This window comes from Microcebus murinus, chromosome 2 (genome assembly GCF_040939455.1).
Source record: "Microcebus murinus isolate Inina chromosome 2, M.murinus_Inina_mat1.0, whole genome shotgun sequence".
Taxonomy (NCBI): Eukaryota; Metazoa; Chordata; class Mammalia; order Primates; family Cheirogaleidae; genus Microcebus; species Microcebus murinus.
In genome coordinates this window covers 4,526,502-4,548,899 of record NC_134105.1, presented here as the reverse complement: position 1 = coordinate 4,548,899, position 22,398 = coordinate 4,526,502, and the positions used below count along the sequence as shown (strand labels likewise).

Sequence of the window (22,398 nt, the reverse complement as noted above, 5' to 3'; positions counted from 1 at the left end):
ATGGAGAACAAAGAGGCCGGAACCCCTCTGCCCACCCCACCCAGGGAGGGGGTAAGTGCCAAGTCAAGGAAACTGTCACTGTCCCCGTCCCTTTCCCAGCAGGTATGGGAACCTGTGGAGGGAGGTGAAGGCCCCGGAGATGCTTCTAGCAAGTGCGCCCTGGGAGAGCAGTGTAGGGAAGCAGCTGTCCCCAAACCCCAGAGCTTAGTGGACGTGGGGGCTGGATGGCACTGCAGACGCACCTCCCTCTGCCCTCCCCCAGCTGTCCCCTCCCCTAAAGGCACAGGGGACTCGGCCTTTGAACGATGCCCGAATCCTTCTCTGTCTGGCCGGTACAGGGAGTGCGGGCTCAGGGCAGGCAGCTGATGGTGCAGCGCAAGCAGGGAGAGGGTGGCCTGCCGGTGCAGCGCTGTGGCTGGGCACCAGCTGGTTTCTCTGCTCTGGGAGGCAGCCACCGAGCCCTCCCGGCCCCTCCTCACACCTTGGCCCTTGGGCTCAGCCCTCTCTGAGCTGCCCCAGGTGTCTGGTAGCCATGAAAGCCCCCGTCCCTGAGCTCAGCCTCCTTTTTCTAGAGCCAAAGGCAGGTGGTGGGTCTTCAAGGCTCTGCACGTTGCTCCGGGTCTAGAATGTTCTCCCCATAGACACCCACACGGCTGCTCATCTCACTGCCCAGGCTCAGCTCCAGGGCACCTTCTCAGAGAGGCCTCCCTGCCCCCCACTGAACACAGCCCCGGCCCCCACTGGCTGTGACCCCACTGTCACCCTGCTTCGTTGTCCTCACAGCGTCTCACTGTTTAGAATCATCATATTTGTCTTTTTTTTTTTTTTTTTTTGAGACAGAGTCTCGCTTTGTTGCCCAGGCTAGAGTGAGTGCCGTGGCGTCAGAGCTCACAGCAACCTCAAACTCCTGGGCTCAAGCGATCCTCCTGCCTCAGCCTCCCGAGTAGCTGGGACTACAGGCATGTGCCACAATGCCCGGCTAATTTTTTCTATATATATTAGTTGGCCAATTAATTTCTTTCTATTTTTAGTAGAGACGAGGTCTCACTTTTGCTCAGGCTGGTTTCGAACTCCCGACCTCGAGCAATCCGCCCGCCTCGGCCTCCCAGAGAGCTAGGATTACAGGCGTGAGCCACCGCGCCCGGCCTGTCTTTTTTTTTTTTTGGCCTCCCTCGCTGGAAAATAGGTTTCCCAAGGGCAGCGCCCTGCTGGGCATGTCCCCTAAAACACCCCCCATGCCACACAGCACCTCCCACCTGGGCCGCCTCCCCCACCCAGCCAACGCCTCCTCCTTCCTGGGGCGCGGACAGGGCTCCCCACCCGCCTCCACCACGGTGGACCCCGCATGTGCCGACCTTGGCCTTCACCTCCCGCAGCGGCTGCAGCCCACGCTGGTGCTGGCCACCCTGAGCGCGGCCTTCGGCTCGGCCTTCCAGTACGGCTACAACATCGCCGTGGTCAACACGCCGCACAAGGTGGGCACAGGCGGCCGGCGGGCAGCTGGGCAAGGCTGGCGGGGTGGGAGGCCACCGTCTTCCCCTGGCCTCCTGGATGACCATCTCTGGGGACCGGGGCGTGACCGGAGGTGCTGCTCCCAGGAGTGTTGTCCTCTCCTGGCACACTGGGACCCCAGGGGGACCTCGAGTCCCTGCCCAGCATCTTCCGTCCTCAGCCCCACCGCTCTCACCCTGGGAAGGCCCTCAGAGACGACAAAGAGAATGGGGTCAAAGGTTGAACTCCATGGCATTTAGGGATTGAGACAGGGGCTGGGGAGTGAAGGGAAAGAGAAGAGGCCCGAGGCAGGTGGGGGCCTGAGGGCGGAGCATCCACAGCCCACTAACGTGTGGGGGGGGTGGCTGTGCTGATGAGTCCAGGCGGGGACCGAGGACTGACCACGGCTTTGACCTTGTGCAGGGTGTGAGTGACCCTCACAAGGTCAGCCGAGGGGAGAGCTGAGGACAGAAGCTCAGCTGGAGGGGGGTCAAGAGAGAACAGGAGGGAGGAGCAGAGACAAACGGGCAGCCTTTCCGAGGAGTTCCACCGCACGGAGAGACTAACGACACTTAGGCCGGGCATGGGAGGCTGAGGCAGGAGGATTGCTTGAGGCCAGAAGTTTGAGACCAGCCTGAACAATAGCAAGACACCTGTCTCTACAAAAAATTTTTAGATTAGCTGGGCACGGTGGTGAGTGCCTATAGTCCCAGCTACTGGGGAGGCTGAGGCAAGAGGGGCACTTGAGCCCAGGAGTTCGAGGTTGCTGTGAGCTATGATCACACCACTACACTCCAGCCTGGGCAACAGAGTGAGACCCTGTCTCAAAAAAAAAAAAAAAAATGAATGACGCTTAGTGGAGGGAGATGAGGGGTCACATTAGGTCTTTCTAGGGCAGGAGCCGGGTTGTGAACTCATGGGAGGGGAGCAGCAGAGAGGGAAAGGCCAGGGATGCAGGGCAGATGGGGACAACCACAGGGAGGAGGTCTCTGAAGGGGCAGAGGGGTTGGGAGCTAGCCTCCAGGTGGGGCAGGTGGAGTAATCGTTTATGGGGCTACTTGAGTCCTGCTGTATTTTTAAGTATTTTAAAAAATCAATGTCATTAATTTACAGCTACTGCTTTATAGGAGCTACTGCAGTAATTGCTCATGGCACATACCAATATACTTATATGCATATATTAACATGTATACATACACATATGAGTGTATTACATATGTACATAAATTAGTGTACTCATGATTATTACCATTGATGGAATGTCTTTTCTGAGTCAAGCATTGTCCCACCTCTTTATCACAGTTAATGCTCACAAATTCCCTATGAGATATAGTTCTATAACTGATGAGGAAATTAAGGCTTTATAGGCCGTGTAAAGTTGCCTAAAGTCATGCAGTTAGTAAGAATATTTCCTATGTTGCCTCTGGCAGAGCAAGGCTCTAAAAGTGAATTTTCTAACAGTGAATTTCTTTTTTTTTTTTTTTTTTGAGACAGAGTCTCACTCTGTTGTCCCAGCTAGAGTGCCGTGGCATCAGCCTGGCTCACAGCAACCTCAAACTCCTGGGCTCAAGCGATCCTCCTGCCTCAGCCTCCCGAGTAGCTGGGACTACAGAGGCACGCCACCGTGCCCGGCTAATTTTTTCTATTTCTGGTAGAGATGGGGTTGCACTCTTTATTTATAGTAGAGACCAGGTCTCACTCTTGCTCAGGCTGGTCTCGAACTCCTTAGCTCAAACGACCCGCCCGCCTCGGCCTCCCAGAGTGCTGGGATTACAGGCGTGAGCCACTGTGCCCGGCCCTAACAGTGAATTTTTTAACAATTTTTTCTTTGTGCATTGTGGTGGTTCTTCAGCTCAACCCATCACACGGTAGATTTGTTTACTGTCAGGTCACAGCAGGAAATTAACAGATTCGATCGTGTCCCAGAGGTATTAGCAGAAATACCCCTCTGCACGATGAGAAGTGGCCAATGACAACGCACATGTCATCGTTTCTCATGAGTTGCACAGTGTTCTTGGCTGTGGGTGGGGCAATGTTTTCCAGGTCTTGAAGTCGTTCTACAATGAAACCTACTTCGAGCGACACGCCACCTTCATGGACGAGAACGTCATGCTGCTCCTGTGGTCTTGCACCGTGTCCGTGTTTCCTCTGGGCGGCTTGCTGGGATCGCTGATAGTCAGCCTGCTGGCTGACCAGTGTGGCAGGTAAACAGAAGGTTCGCTGCTCTCACTTGAAATTCGCGTCAGTGAGCCACACTGTCTCGTGGCCATTGTGCACCTGGTGGGGAGATGATGTGACCCCAAAAGCCAGGTCTGAAATCCAGTCTCCACTTTGTCAAAGGCATGGTGACCTTAAAGCCAGGCCCCGGCTGTCTCTGGCATTTCTTTCCTGGGCAGCGAGTGGCAGGGGGAGAGCATTCCCTCCATCAGCCCCGCAGAGGCGGGGCAGCCTTTGAGACCAAAGTTCCTGATGGTCCCCAACTTTATAGAGCCTGGTAAGCACTTCCAGCAGGTGTTTGGTGCATGCTCCTCGATGGGGTTCCATTCGGGGTCCACTGACCTTGTGGCTCCAAGTTCCAGTAGCTGCAGCCCCTCCCTGCACAAACTCGTCAGACTTTGTTGCCCAGGTTTGGGGCCAGACTGAGTCACTCCACGGGCCACCAGCTCCTGTCTAGCTTGGAAATGAAGACTTAGGCGGGTCTTTGTACTTTGCTTGTCTTACACAGAGTCACCAATCTTTCTGCCTTTCTGCTCAGGTGCTTCAAAAACGTGACTGAACAGATAAGGCAAGATGAACGGGTCAAGGTCCCCAGGAAGTAAGAGTGAGGGCCAAGGTCTCAGGGTGGGGCACGGTGGCATTCCAGGAGATCAGGCCCCACTCATTCACAATTCACAGGGACACCTGGACTTGATGTGCCCAGTTGGGTGGTTTGCAGGATGAGTGGAGAGCCCTCTAAGGAAACCGACTCGAGAAACCATAGCATTTCAGTCTGCAGGCATGAAAGAAAATAGTGCAGATTTGAAAATTAATTATGAGGCCGGGCCTGTGGTTATTACTTTTTCTCAAAATCTAACTTATTGGCCAGGCACCGTGGCTCACGCCTGTAATCCTAGCACTCTGGGAGGCCGAGGCAGGTGGATCGCTCAAGGTCAGGAGTTCAAAACCAGCCTGAGCAAGAGTGAGACCCTGTCTCTACCATAAATAGAAAGAAATTAATTGGCCAACTGATATATAAAGAAAAAATTAGCCAGACATGGTGGCGCATGCCTGTAGTCCCAGCTACTCGGGAGGCTGAGGCAGGAGGATCGCTTGAGCCCAGGAGTTTGAGGTTGCTGTGAGCTAGGCTGACGCCACGGCACTCACTCTAGCCTGGACAACAAAGTGAGACTCTGTCTCAAAAAAAAAAAAAAAAAAAACAGTTAATTTGTCATATGTGTGCACTTGAATGAAGAAAACATTTAATGTATTGTGTTAGTAATTATGCCACAATGCAGGCTTACGAGCTGTTCTCAGCTACACTGAGAGTGATTGGACTGTTTTAGAAGCCCAGGCTTGGCCTCCACTTCCCTGTCTGAACCCCACAGTCACAGAGCTTTGGTGGTGGAGGGATCATAGGGACATTCCATTTTGCAGATGAGAAAGCTGAGCCCAGGAATCTGGTAGACCCTTCCTTACCAGAGGGTCCCAGCCCGCCCCCCCTCCCCCAGGCTGACAGCCTCCTGGTCGGCAGGGTTGGAGGTCCAGAGGAGGGTGGGAACGCATGGGGGCTGCTTATTCTCTTGCTGGCTGACTCTCCGCTCTCCATGTTGGGGCTCTGGCCACTGCTCTCTGGGGTGTGGCAGCCCCAGGAGACAAAAGTGGCCTGGGAACACCAATCTGCATTGGTGGACTCCCTGGTAGGGCTCCCGGGTCTGTGGACTCCCTGGTAAGTTGTCAGTGTGGCTGAGCCAGGGAGACCCCACCACCCACTCCCTGCTCTTGGCGCCAGGGCCCTGCCTCCCCGTCGGCTCACCCGGGGCACCTGCATCAGTCAGGGTCCCGGGGGCCTCAGGGGGATCACAAAGGTCGTGCCTGGGCTGCTGGCAGCTTCAGCACCTCCTGACCTGAAGGGGTGAGGGGAGAAGCAGTCACCACCGCCCGGAGGTGGAGAGAGAGAGAGAGAGAGGTGGAAGGAGGGAGGGAGGGAGAAGACACCAGCACCCCCACAGCTGGGAGCCCTCTTCCCTCCGGGCCCACGCCCTTCTCCTTGGGCAAAGCCCAAGCCGAAGGCGAGGTGGCAGGAGCCAGGGAACTGTTGGTGCCACCCGCATCGGGATAGAGCACAGAGTCAGGACGATGGGATGGGTCACAAAGGCGCCGGATGCACCCCACATAGTTCTATTTTCCTCCCTTCCTTCTAGAGGCTAACGGTTTTTCAGCCTCGGACAGGATCTTGGGAATGACCTAGTCCAGCTCTGCATCCCACCTGCTGTGGGAACCCCGGCTTAACATTCCTACCAATCATCGTGTATGGTATAGACACCACCAGTGACAGCTTGACTACCCCCGGTGACGGGAGCCTCCCTACCTTCTGAGGCAGCCCATTCCTCTTTCCTTCCCTACCGTCTCTCGGCAGCTCCGATTGTTAGGAAGATGCCCTCCGCCAGCCCTACTCCCAGCCACCCCAACTCTCCCCTCCTTTTGTCCTTGCTTCCCGGTTCACGCTTCCCACCTGTCCTGACCAGCTCAGGCTGCCGTAGCGAAACAGCACAGGCAGGTGGCTTGCACAGCACACCTTTATTCCTCCCAGTTCTGGAGGCCAGAAACCCAAGATCAAGGTGCCGACGGATTTGGTCCCTGGTGAGGGGCCGCTCCCTGGCTTACAGACGGCCTTCCTCTTGCTGCTGTGTCCTCACGGGGCAGAAAAGGAGATTTCTCGCATGTCTCTTCGTACGAGGGCACTAATCCCATCACGAGGGCATCCTCCCACTATGACCTAATCAACCCCCTCCTGTCGCCATCACATCAGGATCTAGGGCTTCCACAGATGAATCCGGGACACAGTGCGCAGCCGGGCCCGCCAGCCCTCGCGCAGACACACCCCCGCCCGCCCGCCGAGGCCGGGTCTGGAGAGCATGAGCCGCGTCTGTCCTGCTGTCTTTGCAGGAAGGGCGCCCTGCTGATCAACAACGTCTTCGCCGTCGTCCCTGCCGTCCTGATGGGGGCCAGCAAGGCGGCCAAGGCTTTCGAGCTGATCATCTGCTCCCGCGTGGTGCTGGGCGTCTGTGCAGGTGGCGGGGCCCAGCGCAGGCTCACCCGCGGGGGAAGGGGCTCCTCGGCCAGAGGCAGGGTGGACAGAGTCCGGCTGGCACTGCCTGTCGCCGCATCCTCCTGTCTCCCTTCCCAGGCCCTTGCAAGCCATACGCTTTCCAGCCCTTCCCTTCCCTTAACAAAATTTATCGGGGAATGACCTTTGAAAACACACTTTCGGGCTGGGCACAGTGGCTCAAGCCTGTAATCCTAGCACTCTGGGAGGCCCAGGCGGGTAGATCATTGGAGCTCAGGAGTTCGAGACCAGTCTGAGCAAGAGTAAGACACTATCTCTACTAAAAATAGAAATTAATTGGCCAACTAAAACTATACATAGAAAAAATTGGCCAGGCTTCGTGGCACATGCCTGTAGTCCCAGCTACTCGGGAGGCTGAGGCAGGAGGATCGGCTGAGCCCAGGAGTCTGAGGTTGCTGTGACCTAGGCTGACGCCACAGCACTCACTCTAGCCTGGGCAACAAAGCAAGACTCTGTCTCAAAAAATATAAGTAAATAAAAAATACACACTTTTACCTTGAAGTACGTATCACCAGTAAGGTCTCACAAGGTATCTTCCAAGGACATACAGTTTATTTTTATTTATTTATTTATTTACTTACTGATTTATTTATTTATTTAAAACAGAGTCTCACTTTGTTGCCCAGGCTAGAGTGAGTGCCATGGCGTCAGCCTAGCTCACAGCAACTTCAAACTCCTGGGCTCAAGCAATCCTGCTGCCTCAGCCTCCCAAGTAGCTGGGACAACAGGCACGCAACACCATGCCCAGCTAATTTTTTCTACATATATTAGTTGGCCAATTGATTTCTTTCTATTTATAGTAGAGACGGGGTCTTGCTCTTGCTCAGGCTGGTTTCGAACTCCTGACCCGCCCGCCTGGGCCTCCCAATCCGCCTGCCTGGGCCTCCCAGCGTGCTAGGATTACAGGCGTGAGAGGACAAACAGTTTAAACTGAGGATAAGGGGCTTCAAGTGAAAGGAATACAGAATTTGGGGTCTCAGGCAGCAGGTGAGCGAGGTTGCTTAACTGGAGCAGTTTCTCCTATTTAAAAAAAAAAAAGTTACACAAGTAGTCTGTCTGTGCTTTAGAAAAATCAGAAAATAAACAGGAGCAAAAACGTTACCTTCGTGCCCCGCTACCCAGGGACACCCGGAAGCTCGGCGTCCCCCCCTGTGGAAGTGGCCCAGCCCCGCAGCTAGAAAGGAAACGGTGTCCTCTTCTCACCGTGGTGATGTCCCCAGGACGTCACCGAGCATTCTGGAGGGATTTGTTGCCGGGCGGTCTCGGCGGGCCCATTTCTATCTCCACAGAGGGGCAGGCAGTGCAGAGACGCTCCGGGGTTCGGAAGTGGGGTTGGATGGACCCTCAGGCCCCTGCGGCGGGAGGCCGGGTCTGCTCCTCGCCCCCCTGATTTCTGCTTTGCCCGAACCAGGCATCTCCTACAGCGCCCTCCCCATGTACCTGGGGGAACTGGCCCCCAAGAACCTGCGGGGCACACTGGGGACCATGACCGAGGTCTTCGTCATCCTCGGAGTCTTCCTAGCGCAGATCTTCAGCCTCGACGCCATCCTGGGCAACCCCACAGGTGACCAGCAGCACACGGGAGTCCCGGGGGACGGCCGGGGCCACGGCACACGGGGTCCAGGCTTGGACTCGGCTGTGCCCGACGTTACCGATGGATCGGGTCGGATGGGGGTCACCTGAGAGGTGACCTTCGGGCTGGGCAGTGTGCAGCGCGGTGGGCGACCCTGGTGAGGGCTGTTCTGGGGAGTGGTGGGGACACACTGTGCTCCCGAATGGGAGGCAAAGGCTTGGAGACGAGCAGTGTAGACAGCTCTTAGGAGTTTTGCAGCCTAGGGAAGGAGAGAAGGTGGGTGGTAGCTGAAAGGGGATGTGGGGTCAAGGGAAGAGGGGTTTTTCTTCAAGCCAGGAACAGTATTGGCACATTCGGCTGCTGTAGGAACGGTCCCTAGGGAGGGGGTTGATGGGCCGATGGGCCGAGCGGGTGCAGCCACGTGCACCATTACCTGGGCGGGCGTGGCTCCTGATGCCTACAGACGTTTTCTTCTGGTGGTTTCTATTTTCTCAGGGAACAGGAGACGGGGTGGTTGCCTGAGAGCGAGGGTGGGGGACAGGGTGGAGGTTTAGGACAGAGTGTGACACAATCACGCAGGGCTGAGTAAGAAGAGGGCGCAGCAGACAGGGCTTGGGGCTCGGGAACACGGGGTGGGGGGTGGTTCACACTCATTCTCAAATGACCCACATTCCACAGATGCCTGAGTGGGTGGGTCTGTGTCCTTGCATTCCCCATGGGACCCAGAAGGGACAGGGAGGAGACTCCGGGGGCTTGCAACGAAAACTCGTTAGGAATAACGAACGACTCCCAAACCGCCCACTGCAGCTGAATATTAAGCACACTAACTAGGCAGCATCGACTGGGAAAAGCCGCCCTGCACTGATGCGGGTGCGTGGCACCTCTTCCACCCTCGCCACCCCGTGCCTGCTATTTGTTAACACTGTTATTAGTATTATTATCTTTATTTTACTGATGAGAAGACTGAGGCTCAGAGAGCTTGAACAACTTGTCCAGGCCCCACTACCGGCAGGGGCGGGAGGTGGTAGGTGCAGACCCTGCTCTCTTTGTGGGATCTCAGGGTCCCCCCTTCACCCCAGCCTCCCAGAAGGAACTCACACAGCACATGATGGGTCCACCCGCTCCTCAACCAGAGGGGCAGAGGTTAATGTCCATTCCAGCCATAAAATTAGGAACAAGACGTAGTTTCATTTTCTCTAAGGCTCAAACTTTTATTTTATTTTATTTTTATTTTTTATTGAGACAAAGTCTCTGTTGCCCAGGCTAGAGTGCCATGGCGTCAGCCTAGCTCACAGCAGCCTCAAACTCCTGGTCTCAAGCAATCCTTCTGCCTCAGCCTCCCGAGTAGCTGGGACTACAGGCATGCGCCACCATGCCTGGCTAATTTTATCTATATATTTTTAGTTGTCCAGCTAATTTCTTTCTATTTTTTGGTAGAGACGGGGTCTGGCTCTTGCTCAGGCGAATCTCGAACTCCTGAGCTCAAATGATCCACCTGCCTCAGCCTCCCAGAGCGTTAGGATTACAGGCGTGAGCCACCGCGCCCGGCCTAGGGCTCAAACTTTTAAATCATATCCTACCCCTAAGAGAAAAGTGCTCATCCTGCAAAATAATAACATGTACTTTTAAAATTATAATTATTTTCTCCATTTTTCATGTGGAACCCCTTTGTGGGTGGGACCTGGGTTCTCTCCAAGGGTAGGAACACCAGGGGCCAGCGACCCTTCCAGGGGAGGGAGCCAGCCAGGGGGTGCCCGGAGCCCTCCCGGGGGATCCCTCAGCCCTTGACCTGGCTCCTTGCAGGCTGGCCGGTGCTCTTGGCGCTCACAGGGGTGCCTGCCCTAATTCAGCTGCTCTCCCTGCCCTTCTTCCCTGAGAGCCCCCGCTACACCCTGATCCAGAAAGGGGACGAAGCCACAGCACGGCAAGGTACGTGGAAGCCCTCCGCCAACCCCTCCACCCTGGGGCGGCCCGGAGGCTGTGCCCGCGGTCAGAGTAGGAGTCACCGGGGGTTGAGGCTGAGAGCCAGCAGCTTAAAAGTGGAGTCGGGGTGGGTGGGTGGAGTGGGGGTGGAGATCGGGTCACAACCACGGTGTTGGGGACCTGGCTGGGGTCAGGCGGAGGGGAGCGGCGAGGCGAGCCCGCGGTCAGAGTGGGCCGCGTGGTGGGGTCTGGAGGTCCAGCCCGCAGCGAGCTGGACGGGCTGCTGGGGACGGCGCTCTGCTCCCGGCAGCTCTGCAGAGGCTGCGAGGCCACGCCGACGTGGAGGCCGAGCTGGAGGACATGCGAGCGGAGGCCCAGGCGGAGCGCGCCGAGGGCCGCCTGTCCGTGCTCAACCTCTGCACCTTCCGGGCGCTGCGCTGGCAGCTGCTGTCCGTCGTGGTGCTCATGGCCGGCCAGCAGCTGTCCGGCATCAACGCGGTACGCGGGACCTGGCGAGGAGGGGAAAGCAGAACCAGCCAGATCCGATGTGCAAATGGGTGAATTCCGCAGCACAAGGCCAGGGGTCACCGGGCCCAGGGACAGCCCGAAGCAGGACCAGAGTGTCCGGAGGAAACCTGAGTTCTGTCTGCTCCGCCTCTCCCCACGTAGGCTTTATTTTTCTCTTGCGACAGAACCTTTTCCTTTGCTTCCCTGTCCCCTAGGGAAAATGCTTCGAGCCGACAGTTCTTTCCCCTCTCTACGAGAGACCCCTAGACTGAGGGGACCTGGAGACCTCCTGGGACCAATCTCGGGTCCCCAGGGCAGGGGTCAGTGGACCCAGCCTGGGTCGGGAGCGTCCACCAGCAGTGACGCTGGTGCACATGGTTCTTTCGCTGTACCCGTGTCTGTGGACATAGCAAAGGGAGGGGTGGAGATCTGAGAAAAACCGAGGGTCCCTTCCGGAAACGTCAGAGGTTGGGTGGGCAACCCAGTTGGTGCCCCCCGGGGAAGTGCCCGAGAGGTGGCTCTGGGCCTTTAGGGATCCGTGGATGTTTAACAAGAGACCTTGGGAGGACTGGACAGCCCAGGTGGGGGCCACCAAATGGGGAACAGCACGACACGGCTATCAGAAGTGCTGTTTGTGCCAATGTGCTTGGTGCTTGGCCAGAAGATAAGCTGAGTTGGGGGTTGACTTGGCCCAAAGTAAGAGCTGAGAAATCATTTTGTGGGGTCTGAGCTCACAGAACAGCAAAGCGACGGAGGGAAAAGTGCTCTCAAATGCCGTGTGGGCCGGTTCTCATTTCGTAGATCAGAGCCTGAGGCTCAGAGGGGGGCAGGGCTGGGCTCTGTCCTCACTGTCCTGACCCCCAGTCATGGCTCTTGCCCATCAGCTGCTCCCTCCTTCCTGGCCAGGGGTCCCCAGCCCAGGCTCTCAGGACTGTCTGCTGCTTGAGTCAGGAACGCTGAGCCAGTGGCCCAGGCCTCCCTGCACAGCCCTGTGTTTTTGTCTAGATCAACTACTATGCGGACATCATCTACGTGGCCGCGGGCGTGGAGGCCGCTCACTCCCAGTACGTAACCGTGGGCGCCGGCGTGATCAACATAGTGATGACCGTCGCCTCGGTGAGTGGCCGGGCGGCATCCTGCCTGCTGGAGGGTCTCGGAGCAGATGTCCCCAGGTGGACAGGAGCCCCACGGAGTTAGCTGAGTGTCGTGGCCCTGATCCTGGGGTCACTTGCAGGACGTGCACTTTTGGATGTGCACCTACTTAACCACCTGTGTGTCCTGGACCAGGCGACTCAAAATATTTTCCAATCCAAGTTTCTTCCTGAGAAGCATTGTGATGGTGATTGCAATTCCCTGTGTTCTGATGTAGGCGTTGCTTCTTGTTGATACAGTACTATTTGTTCAGAGTTTAATGTTTAAAATCCGAGCCACTTTTGCTGCGTTGCAGGTGTCGCGTCACCGAGACTCCGCAGAGGCGCGCTCACGCTCAAAGCCGATGGTCACGCTTCCTTACCTGGCACGTTGTCGAGTCAGCGTCTGACTATTTTGGCTCCTGTTTCTTTCTTTGAGACAGAGTCTGGCTTTGTTGCCCAGGCTAGAATGACGTGGCATCAACCTAGCTCACAGCAACCTCAAACTCTTGGGCTAAAACGATCCTCCTGCTTCAGCCTCCCGAGTAGCTGGGACTATAGGCACGTGTCGCCATGCCCGGCTAATACATATATATATATATTTTTTTTTTTTTTAGTTGTCCAGATAATTTCTTTCTATTTTTAGTAGAGTTGAGGGTCTCACTCTTGCTCAGGCTGTTTTCAAACTCCTGACCTTGAGCCATCCTCCTGCCTCGGCCTCCTGGAGTGCTAGGATTACAGGCGTGAGCCACTGCACACCGCTTTGGTTCCTATTTCTTGAGTTGCCAGTGAGAGTCAATGTCTTTTTAGGAAATTATTTATTGCTTATTTGTATTTTCCCAGGAACTAGTTGAAGTCCCAAGCAGCTCACAGAGGATTTAGGGGGACAGGGAGGGAAAAGTGAAGGAAAACAGCAGGAGAGGACAACGAGAGAATTAGGGGAGGAGGCAGGAGGCCCCGGGGCCCAGTTGTTAACCCCTTCCTCCTGCGAGTCCCCTGGGCCCCTCCCTTTTGTTCCCCTGGGGCAGGATCCACCCTGTATCCTCAGAGCCCTCCTCCTCTAGGGTAAATGATCACGACAGGACCTTCCTCCAGCCTGCCTACTCGGAGAATCCCGAGACAGAGAGAAGTGGAGGGGCAGCATCCGGGCGCCAGGCACAGGAGATGCGGTGGACCTGTCTCCCTGACACTTTCTGTGCAATGCTGGGATTGCCGTTGTGCTCCTGGCACAACGAATGGCAGTGACAATCCCTGTCCGTAGGGTTGCTGGGAGGCTCGGAAGTCCCATGAGTGCAGTGACTGTGCAGGGCCTGGCCCTGGGTCGGAGTGTAGGGATGGAGCAGACACAGAAATGGATTATCATAGACGCAGAGGAATGCTAGCCCCGGAAGGGGCACGGCGGAGCTTGGAGCACCGGGGAAGGGGCGAGTCTGTCTTTAAACGCAGGTTTTGTTGTTACTCAGATAAGGCAAGGCCAACAGGTGAGACAATTGCTGCTGAAAGGATAGTTTGCCACTCACAGCTCCCAGGAGGAGGGGGCAGGCCATGCCACACCGGTGGCCTCACAGGAAGCTCCGGGCCAGTCGGGCACAGAGAAACGGAGGGGAAAATGTGAGCAAGACGCTTTATTGCGGTTCCTGCAGAACGGGACGGGCAGAACGGAACGGGCGAGGCAGGGCAGGCAGGTTTAGCGTCAGCTCAGTAAACAGCAAATAGCTTGGGCAGGCTCTGGGCGGACGTGCCGTGGCGGGGGACGTGGCCCTGGGTGATCGGCCAAGTGCACAGCGGCCGGAGCGAGCGAGCCCCACCCAGGAGGTGGAGGGGGTGGGCCTGGGTTGGCGTGCACAGGAGAGAGGCACTCTCTCGGGGACCGTTGTTTGCTCCCTCTAGGAATTGGCTAACTATGGGAGGGGCAGTCCCTCCAGGGCGGGCAAGGTCCCAAGGTGTCAAAGCATCTCAGAGACCAGAGAATGTGGTCGTTCCAGTTGGGAGATCTGCGAGTGACGGGAAGTAGGAAGGGTCTTGGTGTAGGGCGCGAGTGTCAAACACGTGTCAAAGTGGGCAGCCTGCATCCCACGCACAAGCAGGGAGGTGAGAAAGGGGCACCCGTAGGAGGGGGTGGAGGCTCGGCCGCCCCAAGAATCCCGGGTGCCCTGCAGGCTCCTCAAGGCCCACGCTCCCCCCCCCCAGGCTTTCCTCGTGGAGCGGCTGGGGCGGCGGCGCCTCCTGCTGGTCGGCTACGGCATCTGCGGCTCCGCCTGCCTGGTGCTGACTCTGGCACTCCTCTTCCAGGTCTGAACTCACCCCTGTCCCCCGGGTGGGGGGTCGGGCGGCGGGTGGAGGTGAGAGATGTAGACAGGTACTTTGCAATGCCGCCACCCTGGAGTTCATGGAGGCCGGGGGTGGTTTGGCTCGCCTACACCCAGGCCTGCGGACGAATAAAAAAACACGCCGGCCCAGCTGTCACGTAAAGGAGAAACAGAGAGGACAGTTTGCAATAAAATACATTATGTCCACATGTGCATGGGAGGGCACAACTGTGCTAGAAAACACCTACTGACAATAAACAGGTGTGGATTTAAGAGAACACCTGTTCCTAAAGAGGCATCCGGTTCAAGAAGTAGAAGGAGTGACAGCTAGGGGTTGGCGTGGACTACAGAATAAACATCCAGGGAAAATAACTAGTGACCCAACGCTCTTGTCTGTGACAAGAGGAAGGAAAACAATCTCGATTGAAATAGCAACAGCAACACGCAAGACGAATGGGAGGGTCAGGCTACAGGGAAGGAGGAAGGAACGTGATGTTCTCGCACCTGAGCTAGGGCTGATTTGTAACTGTGTCCTTAAAATAACACCCCAGGTAATGAGTGTGACAGGGCTCTCCTCAGGAGACCCTGCCCATGGCAAGGTGTACGTCAGTCTGTAGCATTAAAAGTATCTTGGGGAGGGGGTGACAAGGCAACATACGTAACCTAAACATTTGTAGCCCCATAATATGCAGAAGAAAAAAAAGAGAATCGCAGAGACTACATTGTTGTATGAACTCAGAATTAAAAAAAAAAAGTATCTTGGAGACCAGACCGGGACAAACTGGGAAAAGAAATGGTAAAGGGAGAGGCTAAAAAGAAGTTGGGAATCGTGTCATAGTAAGATTGAAAAACACATCAGGCCACCCAAACAGGAAATACACCGTTTTAATTTGTAATTGTTTTGCAGCCTATATTTATTAACCGTGTTCTACAGAAGTTATGAAAATACATAGTATGGGCCGGGCGCGGTGGCTCATGCCTGTAATCCTAGCACTCTGGGAGGCCGAGGTGGGAGGATCGCTCGAGGTCAGGAGTTCGAAACCAGCCTGAGCAAGAGCGAGACCCCATCTCTACTAAAAATAGAAAGAAATTAACTGGCCAACTAATATATATAGAAAAATTAGCCAGGCATGGTGGCACATGCCTGTAGTCCCAGCTACTTGGGAGGCTGAGGCAGAAGGATCGCTTGAGCCCAGGAGATTGAGGTTGCTGTGAGCTAGGCTGACGCCACGGCACTCACTCTAGCCTGGGCAACAAAGTGAGACTCTGTCTCAAAAAAAAAAAAAAAAAGAAAGAAAGAAAGAAAATACATAGCATGGCCACGATGTGAACATTTAAAATTTATTTTTTCCTAGCACTCTGGGAGGCCGAGGCAGGCGGATTGCTCAAGGTCAGGAATTCAAAACCAGCCTGAGCGAGACCCCGTCTCTACCATAAAAATAGAAAGAAATTAATTGGCCAACTAATATATATAATATAAAAAAAAAAAATCAGCCGGGCATGGTGGCTCCTGCCTGTAGTCCCAGCTACTCGGGAGGCTGAGGCAGGAGGATCGCTTGAGCCCAGGAGTCTGAGGTTGCTGTGAGCTAGGCTGACGCCACGGCACTCACTCTAGCCTAGGCAAGAAAGCGAGACTCTGTCTCAAAAAAAAAAAAAAAATTTATTTTTATTTGTACAAATGTATAGGGTACATGTGAAATTTTGTTACATGTATATAATGCAAAGTGATCAAGTCAGAGAGTCCAGGGTGTCTATCTCCCGAGTACGATACACTTTTGCTTAACTGTAGTCACCTGCTCTGCTGTCAAACATTGAATTTATTCCTTCTCTCTGTGTCTGTACCCTTTAACCCACTTCTCTTCATCACCTCCCCCCCCCCCCACGCACCTTTTCCAGGCTGGTTTCTCTATGATCAAATTCTGTAGCTCCCACATACAAGTGAGAACATGGAATATTTGTCTCTCTGCGCCTGGCTCATTTCTCTTAAGATAATGACCTCCAGTCCCATCCATGCTCCTGCAAATGACATGATTTCATTCCTTTTTTATGGCCAAATAGTATTCCACTGCGTATGGACGCCACGTTTCCTTTATCCATGCATCCACGGAAGGACAGGTAGATTCCCTATCTCTGCTGTTGTGAATGGCGCTGCAGCGAACGTGACACCTGGGGGCGCAGGTGTCCCTTTGATATACTGATCTCTTTCCCTTTGGGTGGATGCCCAGAAGTGGGATTGCTGGATTGAACGGTAATTCTGCTTTTAGTTTTTTGAGAAATCTCCACGCTGTTTTCCATAGTGGCTGTACTAGGTTACGTTCCCACTGACAGTGGATACAAATAATAGGAAGTATCTTTAAAACAGTCAGCATTTTGTGTCTGCTCGGATACCTCTTGGCCGTTGTTGCTCCTGCAGTAACTGCACCACTGTACCGAAACCCTTTCAGATGAAAAATACGTAGCTGCAAGCACAGTCGTGCATGTACACACATGAGCTCGAGAGTGTGGGAAGAGTTTACTCTGTGATCTAGAGACGAGGTCTTTGTTCTTTTCCTTCTCTTCCAAGCTGTCCTCTCCCTAATGGCTATCTTTTTTTGTCTTTATATGTCTTTATTTATTTTTTTAACTGAGGATACTATGGGGGTACACCTCCCTGGCGACTTTCTCCGTAAGGCCGGGAGAGTGCAGAGACCTCTCTGTGGGAGGAAGCTGGCGGGTCCAGGGGCTCTCCAGCAATCCGGGGCCTGTGGAGGGACAGGCAAGGCAAACAGGGGCAGGGGAGAGGCAGAGAGATAAGAGGAAGAGGTTTATTTACCCTGCTTCGCATGGGGAGAATAGCAGCATGACTACCCAATGTCCCAGGGGGATCCAGATATTTTTTTACTCTCTTTTTAGCAGGGAGGGAGAGATGAGGAGTACAGATAAATTCTGTTTAGGGGCAATAAATGGTTGCTGAAGAGGATGAATAGATACTTGAGAGAATGAATGGATGGGGAGAAACAGATTGACTTGCAACCTTAAACAGGTATTATGTTTAAAACGAGCTGGGCCCGGTCTAGCTGCATTCTTGATTTTCTTTCCTGCAGTACAGTGAGATAAAGAGAAGGGAAGGGAGTCCAAAAGGAGTGCTTTTGACAGGTCAGTCCGGTTTATGCAGCTGGAGGGACAGCCCCTTCCAGTGCCTTTTGATCTCGAAGGGCCTTTAATTCAAAATACCAAGGAGTCATAGCGAGGGGCGAACTTTTCTGAACTCCTTCATGACGTTCATGATTCTGTTTAATTAAACCTTCCTGTTGAAAGAACTTTCTTTTCTAATTTTTTTTTTTTTTTTTTCTGAGACAGTGTCTCACTTTCTTCCCTGGGCTAGAGTGCCATGGCATCAGCCTAGCTCACAGCAACCTCCAACTCCTGGGCTCAAGCGATCCTCCTGCCTCAGCCTCCCCAGTAGCTGGGACTACAGGCATGCGCCACCATGCCCAGCTAATTTTTTCTATATATATATATTAGTTGGCCAATTAATTTCTTTCTATTTTTAGTAGAGACAGGGTCTCGCTCTTGCTTAGGCTGGTCTCAAACTCCTGACCTTGAGCAATCCTCCCGCCTCAGCCTCCCAGAGTGCTAGGATTACAGGCGTGAGCCACCGCGCCCGGCCTCTTTTCTAATTTTAAAACAAATGTAAAGTTTTCAGAAGGACCTTTGGGGCCTATGGGCAAGAGGGAAAGGGGTGGACAAAAAACGAGCGTCGTCTGCCGAGGGCACTGCCAGCGCGTCTCTGAAACCTTGGCGGCGTCCTCGGTGGCTTTTCTCATTCACTTCTCTGTCCGACCCAGGGCTCTGCCTGAAAACAGCCAGCGGCCGGCCCCTTGCACCAGGTCCAGGGCGGCCCCCCAGCCTAGGCAGCTCCCCTTTTGCTCCAAGTGTTGAAATGCCCCCGACCCCCCCCCCCACCTGCCTCCTGTTGAAATGGATTCGGTCATGTCACTCCCTTGCTCGGGAGCCTGAGGGGGGCCCTTCACCCTCCACGTCTTCCAGCCCCAATGCCAACTGCTCCCTCATAGCATTCATCACTGCTGTCATTAGCACGTCACCTGGGGAGCTCATCTGGGAATGCCCCGTTTGGTCTGGTTTTGCGCCAGCCCTTCCCCTGACTTTGGGGACAGACAGGGTGGTCTGGCGGCTCCCCTGGCCCGGAGCTCCTACAAGGATGCCCCCCAGAGTGAGTCTGGATCCCAAGCCCGTCACCTGTTGATTGGGTGACTCAGGCCATTGCTTGATCCCTGAGGGACCGAGGGGCCTCATGGTCTGTGCCCGGGCTCTCTGACCACACATGTGCAGGACGGAAACAGTCACATGCTCCTCCAGAGGGCTGTCAGCAAGATTGGATGTGAAGTGCAAGGCCGGGCGCGGTGGCTCACGCCTGTAACCCTAGCACTCTGGGAGGCTGAGGCGGGCGGATTGCTTGAGGTCAGGAGTTCGAAACCAGCCTGAGCAAGAGTGAGACCCCATCTCTACTATAAATAGAAAGAAATTAATTGGCCAACTAAAAATATATAGAAAAAATTAGCCGGGCATGGTGGCGCATGCCTGTAGTCCCAGCTACTTGGGAGGCTGAGGCAGGAGGATCGCTTGAGCCCAGGAGTTTGAGGTTGCTGTGAGCTAGGCTGACGCCACGGCACTCACTCTAGCCTGGGCAACAAAGTGAGACTCTGTCTCAAAAACAAACAAACAAACAAAAACCTGTGAAGTGCAGAAAATGGTACCTGGCATGAAAATAAATCAAAGTTAGGTATTCCTCCTCCTCCATCACTCAATGCTAGGTGAGGTTGGAGGGAGCCCTCCGTGAACTTGAACGGTAGAAGGCAGCCCTTGTTCTCATCTTCCTCTCTTGCCCACAGAGCCTCTGAGCCCCATGGAGGTGTCAGAAATCCGGGTGGGGCAGGAAAGTGGCCCTGCAGGTGGGCCGATCCGCACATGGGGCCCCCAGCCCCAGGCTCACAGAGGTCCCAGGCCAGGCCCTCTCAGCCCAGACAGCCCCGCCTCTCCCCACAGAGCACGGTCCCTGAGCTGTCCTACCTCGGCGTCCTCTGTGTCTTCGCCTACATCTCGGGACATTCCATCGGGCCCAGTGAGTACTGCACCCCTCCCCCACCCCTGTCCTTCCTGGACCTGGCACACCTGCCGTGCGCGGTGAATGTCTGCAGAATGAATGGGTGTCCTCAACCCTCCGCCCCCACTGGAGCAAGCCACCTGCCTCTGCAGGCCTCGGGCTCCTGCGGGAGGAACGTGGTGACCAGGGGCGACCAGAGGCAGATGAGACATCCTCAGCCAGGTCCTAAGGGACACTTAGTTGCAGTTGTCCTGGTGGAGAAAAGGGAGGCAGGACAGTCAGCTTCCTGAAGCACCCACTCCGGGGAGCAGAGCCCCGAGGAAGGCACCCTTCTCTTCTGCACCTGACAGCCCCAGGGCAGCTTCCTTCTGGGGCTCCGAATCCCCCTCCATGTGCATCCCCAAGGCCGCGCATTTTCAACGTGACCATATCAGCAGAGGGCGGGAGACTGCGGGGAGGGGCTGAATCTTACTCGTTTTGTGCATAAAGCCACAGATATACATACGCGACATAAACAGATATACAGCATACATTTTCATGGGATGGCGGTGAGGGAAAAAATGGCTTTAGGTATTTTAGACAAAGCTCCTTAAGGGGGCAATAAAGAAAGTTGAGGCCAGGCACGGTGGCTCATGGCTATAAAATCCTAGCACTCTGGGAGGCCGAGGCGGGAGGATTGCTTGAGCTCAGGAATTCAAGACCGGCCTGATCAAGAGCGAGACCCCATCTCTACTAAAAAACAAATAGAAAGAAATTAGCTGAACAACTAAAAAACAAACAAACAACAACAACAAATATATATATATAAATATATTAGCCGGGCATGGTGGCTCATGCCTGTAGACCCTGCTACTCAGGAGGCTGAGGCAGGAAGATCACTCGAGCCCAGGAGTTTGAGGTTGCTGTGAGCAGGCAACAGATACTGTTTAAAAAAAAAAAAGAAAAAACAGTTGAGAAAAGGACTCAGCCTCGAAGAAAGGCAGAACGGCAGGCGCTGCCGTTCCCAGACCGCCCGACGGAGGCAGCACCCCGGCCCGGAGCCCCTGGGAGCCCAGGGCGCATTCCTCCCGCGACCCCTCCCGCTGCTCCCCGCACGGTTTCCATTCGCTTCTTTGCTACACACCTTCACTGGCCTTGAGGAAACGTGGCAATGGAGCCCAAGCCCCAGGGCACCTTTCCAGCCCCTGCCGTCTCCGCCCCTGGCCCTGTGGGCGTGGGTGGGCTTCCTTTCCCGCCCTCGTCCCAGCCCCTGGGCGCTGGAACAGGCCGCGTCCCGCCAGCCCTCGGGACGCCCCAGCCCGGCCTTCTCGGCCCCACTGGTCCCGGCCCCTGCCCGCAGGTCCCGTCCCCGCCGTGGTGAGGACCGAGATCTTCCTGCAGTCCTCCCGGCCAGCCGCGCTCGTGGTGGACGGCGCGGTGCACTGGCTCACCAACTTCATCGTGGGCTTCGTGTTCCCGTCGGTCCAGGTGAGCCAGGGCCCTGTCCCCACCCCTGTCCCAGCCGGCCCGGCCCAGCCCTGTGGCAGGAGGGACCCCAGGGAACCTGCAGCCTGCCCCCTCATGCCAAGAACCTCTGAGAAGTCAGCCAGGGTGCTTGGCTCTCAGGCGCGTTCAAGGCCACGTGGTCAGGTGAGCACGTGGTCAGGTGAGCACGTGGTCAGGTGAGCACGTGGTCCGGTGAGCACGTGGTCAGGTGAGCACGTGGTCCGGTGAGCACGTGGTCCGGTGAGCACGTGGTCAGGTGAGCACGTGGTCAGGTGAGCACAGTGGTCAGGTGAGCACGTGGTCAGGTGAGCACGTGGTCAGGTGAGCACGTGGTCCGGTGAGCACGTGGTCAGGTGAGCACGTGGTCAGGTGAGCACGTGGTCAGGTGAGCACGTGGTCCGGTGAGCACGTGGTCCGGTGAGCACGTGGTCAGATGAGCACGTGGTCAGGTGAGCACGTGGTCAGGTGAGCACAGTGGTCAGGTGAGCACGTGGTCAGGTGAGCACGTGGTCAGGTGAGCACGTGGTCCGGTGAGCACATGGTCAGGTGAGCCCGCTGCAGCCAAACCCTCTGAACAGGCCAGCTTCCCACCGCTGAAGGGAGCTCCCCACTCCACTGTGAGGGGCCGATTATTCAGGGGCTCTGATCCCAGAAGGTCAGAGGCAATAAAAAGCAAGCTGGAGCCAGAGAGGGAGCAAATCCCCTGAGGCCTGCTTCCTATTGCTGAGATGTGCACACGACCTTGACCTTGACCTCTGCATCCTCAGCACTTTCAGGGCCCAGAGGCCATAAGCCCCTATTGTCAAAGGGCCAAGGATTCCTTTTTGATATTGGGGGGGGGGATCCAATTTTCTAGCTGTTTTATTTCTCCAGCCCACCAAGAAACCCCTTTATGACTCACAAAAGCCTCAGCCAGAACCCTCCCGTCGTGTCTTTCTGTTCCCCTCCTGCTGTCTTCGTCTCTCGGTCTAGGAGGCCATTGGCGCCTACAGCTTCATCATCTTTGCGGGCATCTGCCTCCTCACTGCTGTGTACATCTACATGGTCATTCCTGAGACCAAGGGCCGAACGTTTGTGGAGATAAACCGCATTTTCGCCAAGAGAAATGGGGTGGAGATTCCAGAGGAGAAGGAAGAAGACACCTCCCATGTTGGGACAATGGCCACCAGGCAAACTTCCTTTTAGTGGCTCTGCGCGGCGTCCGTGTGCCCATGGTCAAGGCTTCCTGCCATGACAAAGGGGATTCCCTGCCCCAGGCCCCTGGGAAGGGTGACAGCTCTGAGACTTTTGTGCCGCCAGTGGCAGCTGCTGGAAGACGGCGGAACGTTTAATCCCTGATTTAGTTGAGGAGTGGTCAGCTGGGAGGGTGACAGACAGGGCCAGGCAGGTCCACGAGCATTGACTGGTCAGACTCGATTCTCTGATTCTGCATTGGCACCACAGCTTGCATGATGTGCAGATGCGCTTTTTAAAGTAAAACTTTTCAAGTTCAGCGGTTGATATGGAGGCCAGTATGTTGGCTAAAGAATCAAAGGCTCTGCATCCCACTG

General features: G+C 55.3%; 1 protein-coding gene across 1 annotated transcript; it reads left to right on the top strand.

The window, feature by feature from the left end:
• SLC2A7 (solute carrier family 2 member 7) lies at positions 1 to 22,033 on the top strand. Its single transcript, XM_020285550.2, has 12 exons — positions 1 to 51; positions 1,377 to 1,475; positions 3,535 to 3,695; positions 6,637 to 6,761; positions 8,229 to 8,381; positions 10,194 to 10,319; positions 10,624 to 10,811; positions 11,826 to 11,936; positions 14,141 to 14,242; positions 19,306 to 19,381; positions 20,703 to 20,830; positions 21,821 to 22,033. Exons 1-12 carry the CDS (start codon positions 1 to 3, stop codon positions 22,031 to 22,033), a joined length of 1,533 nt encoding a protein of 510 aa, XP_020141139.2.
• The last annotated feature ends 365 nt before the right edge of the window (positions 22,034 to 22,398 follow it).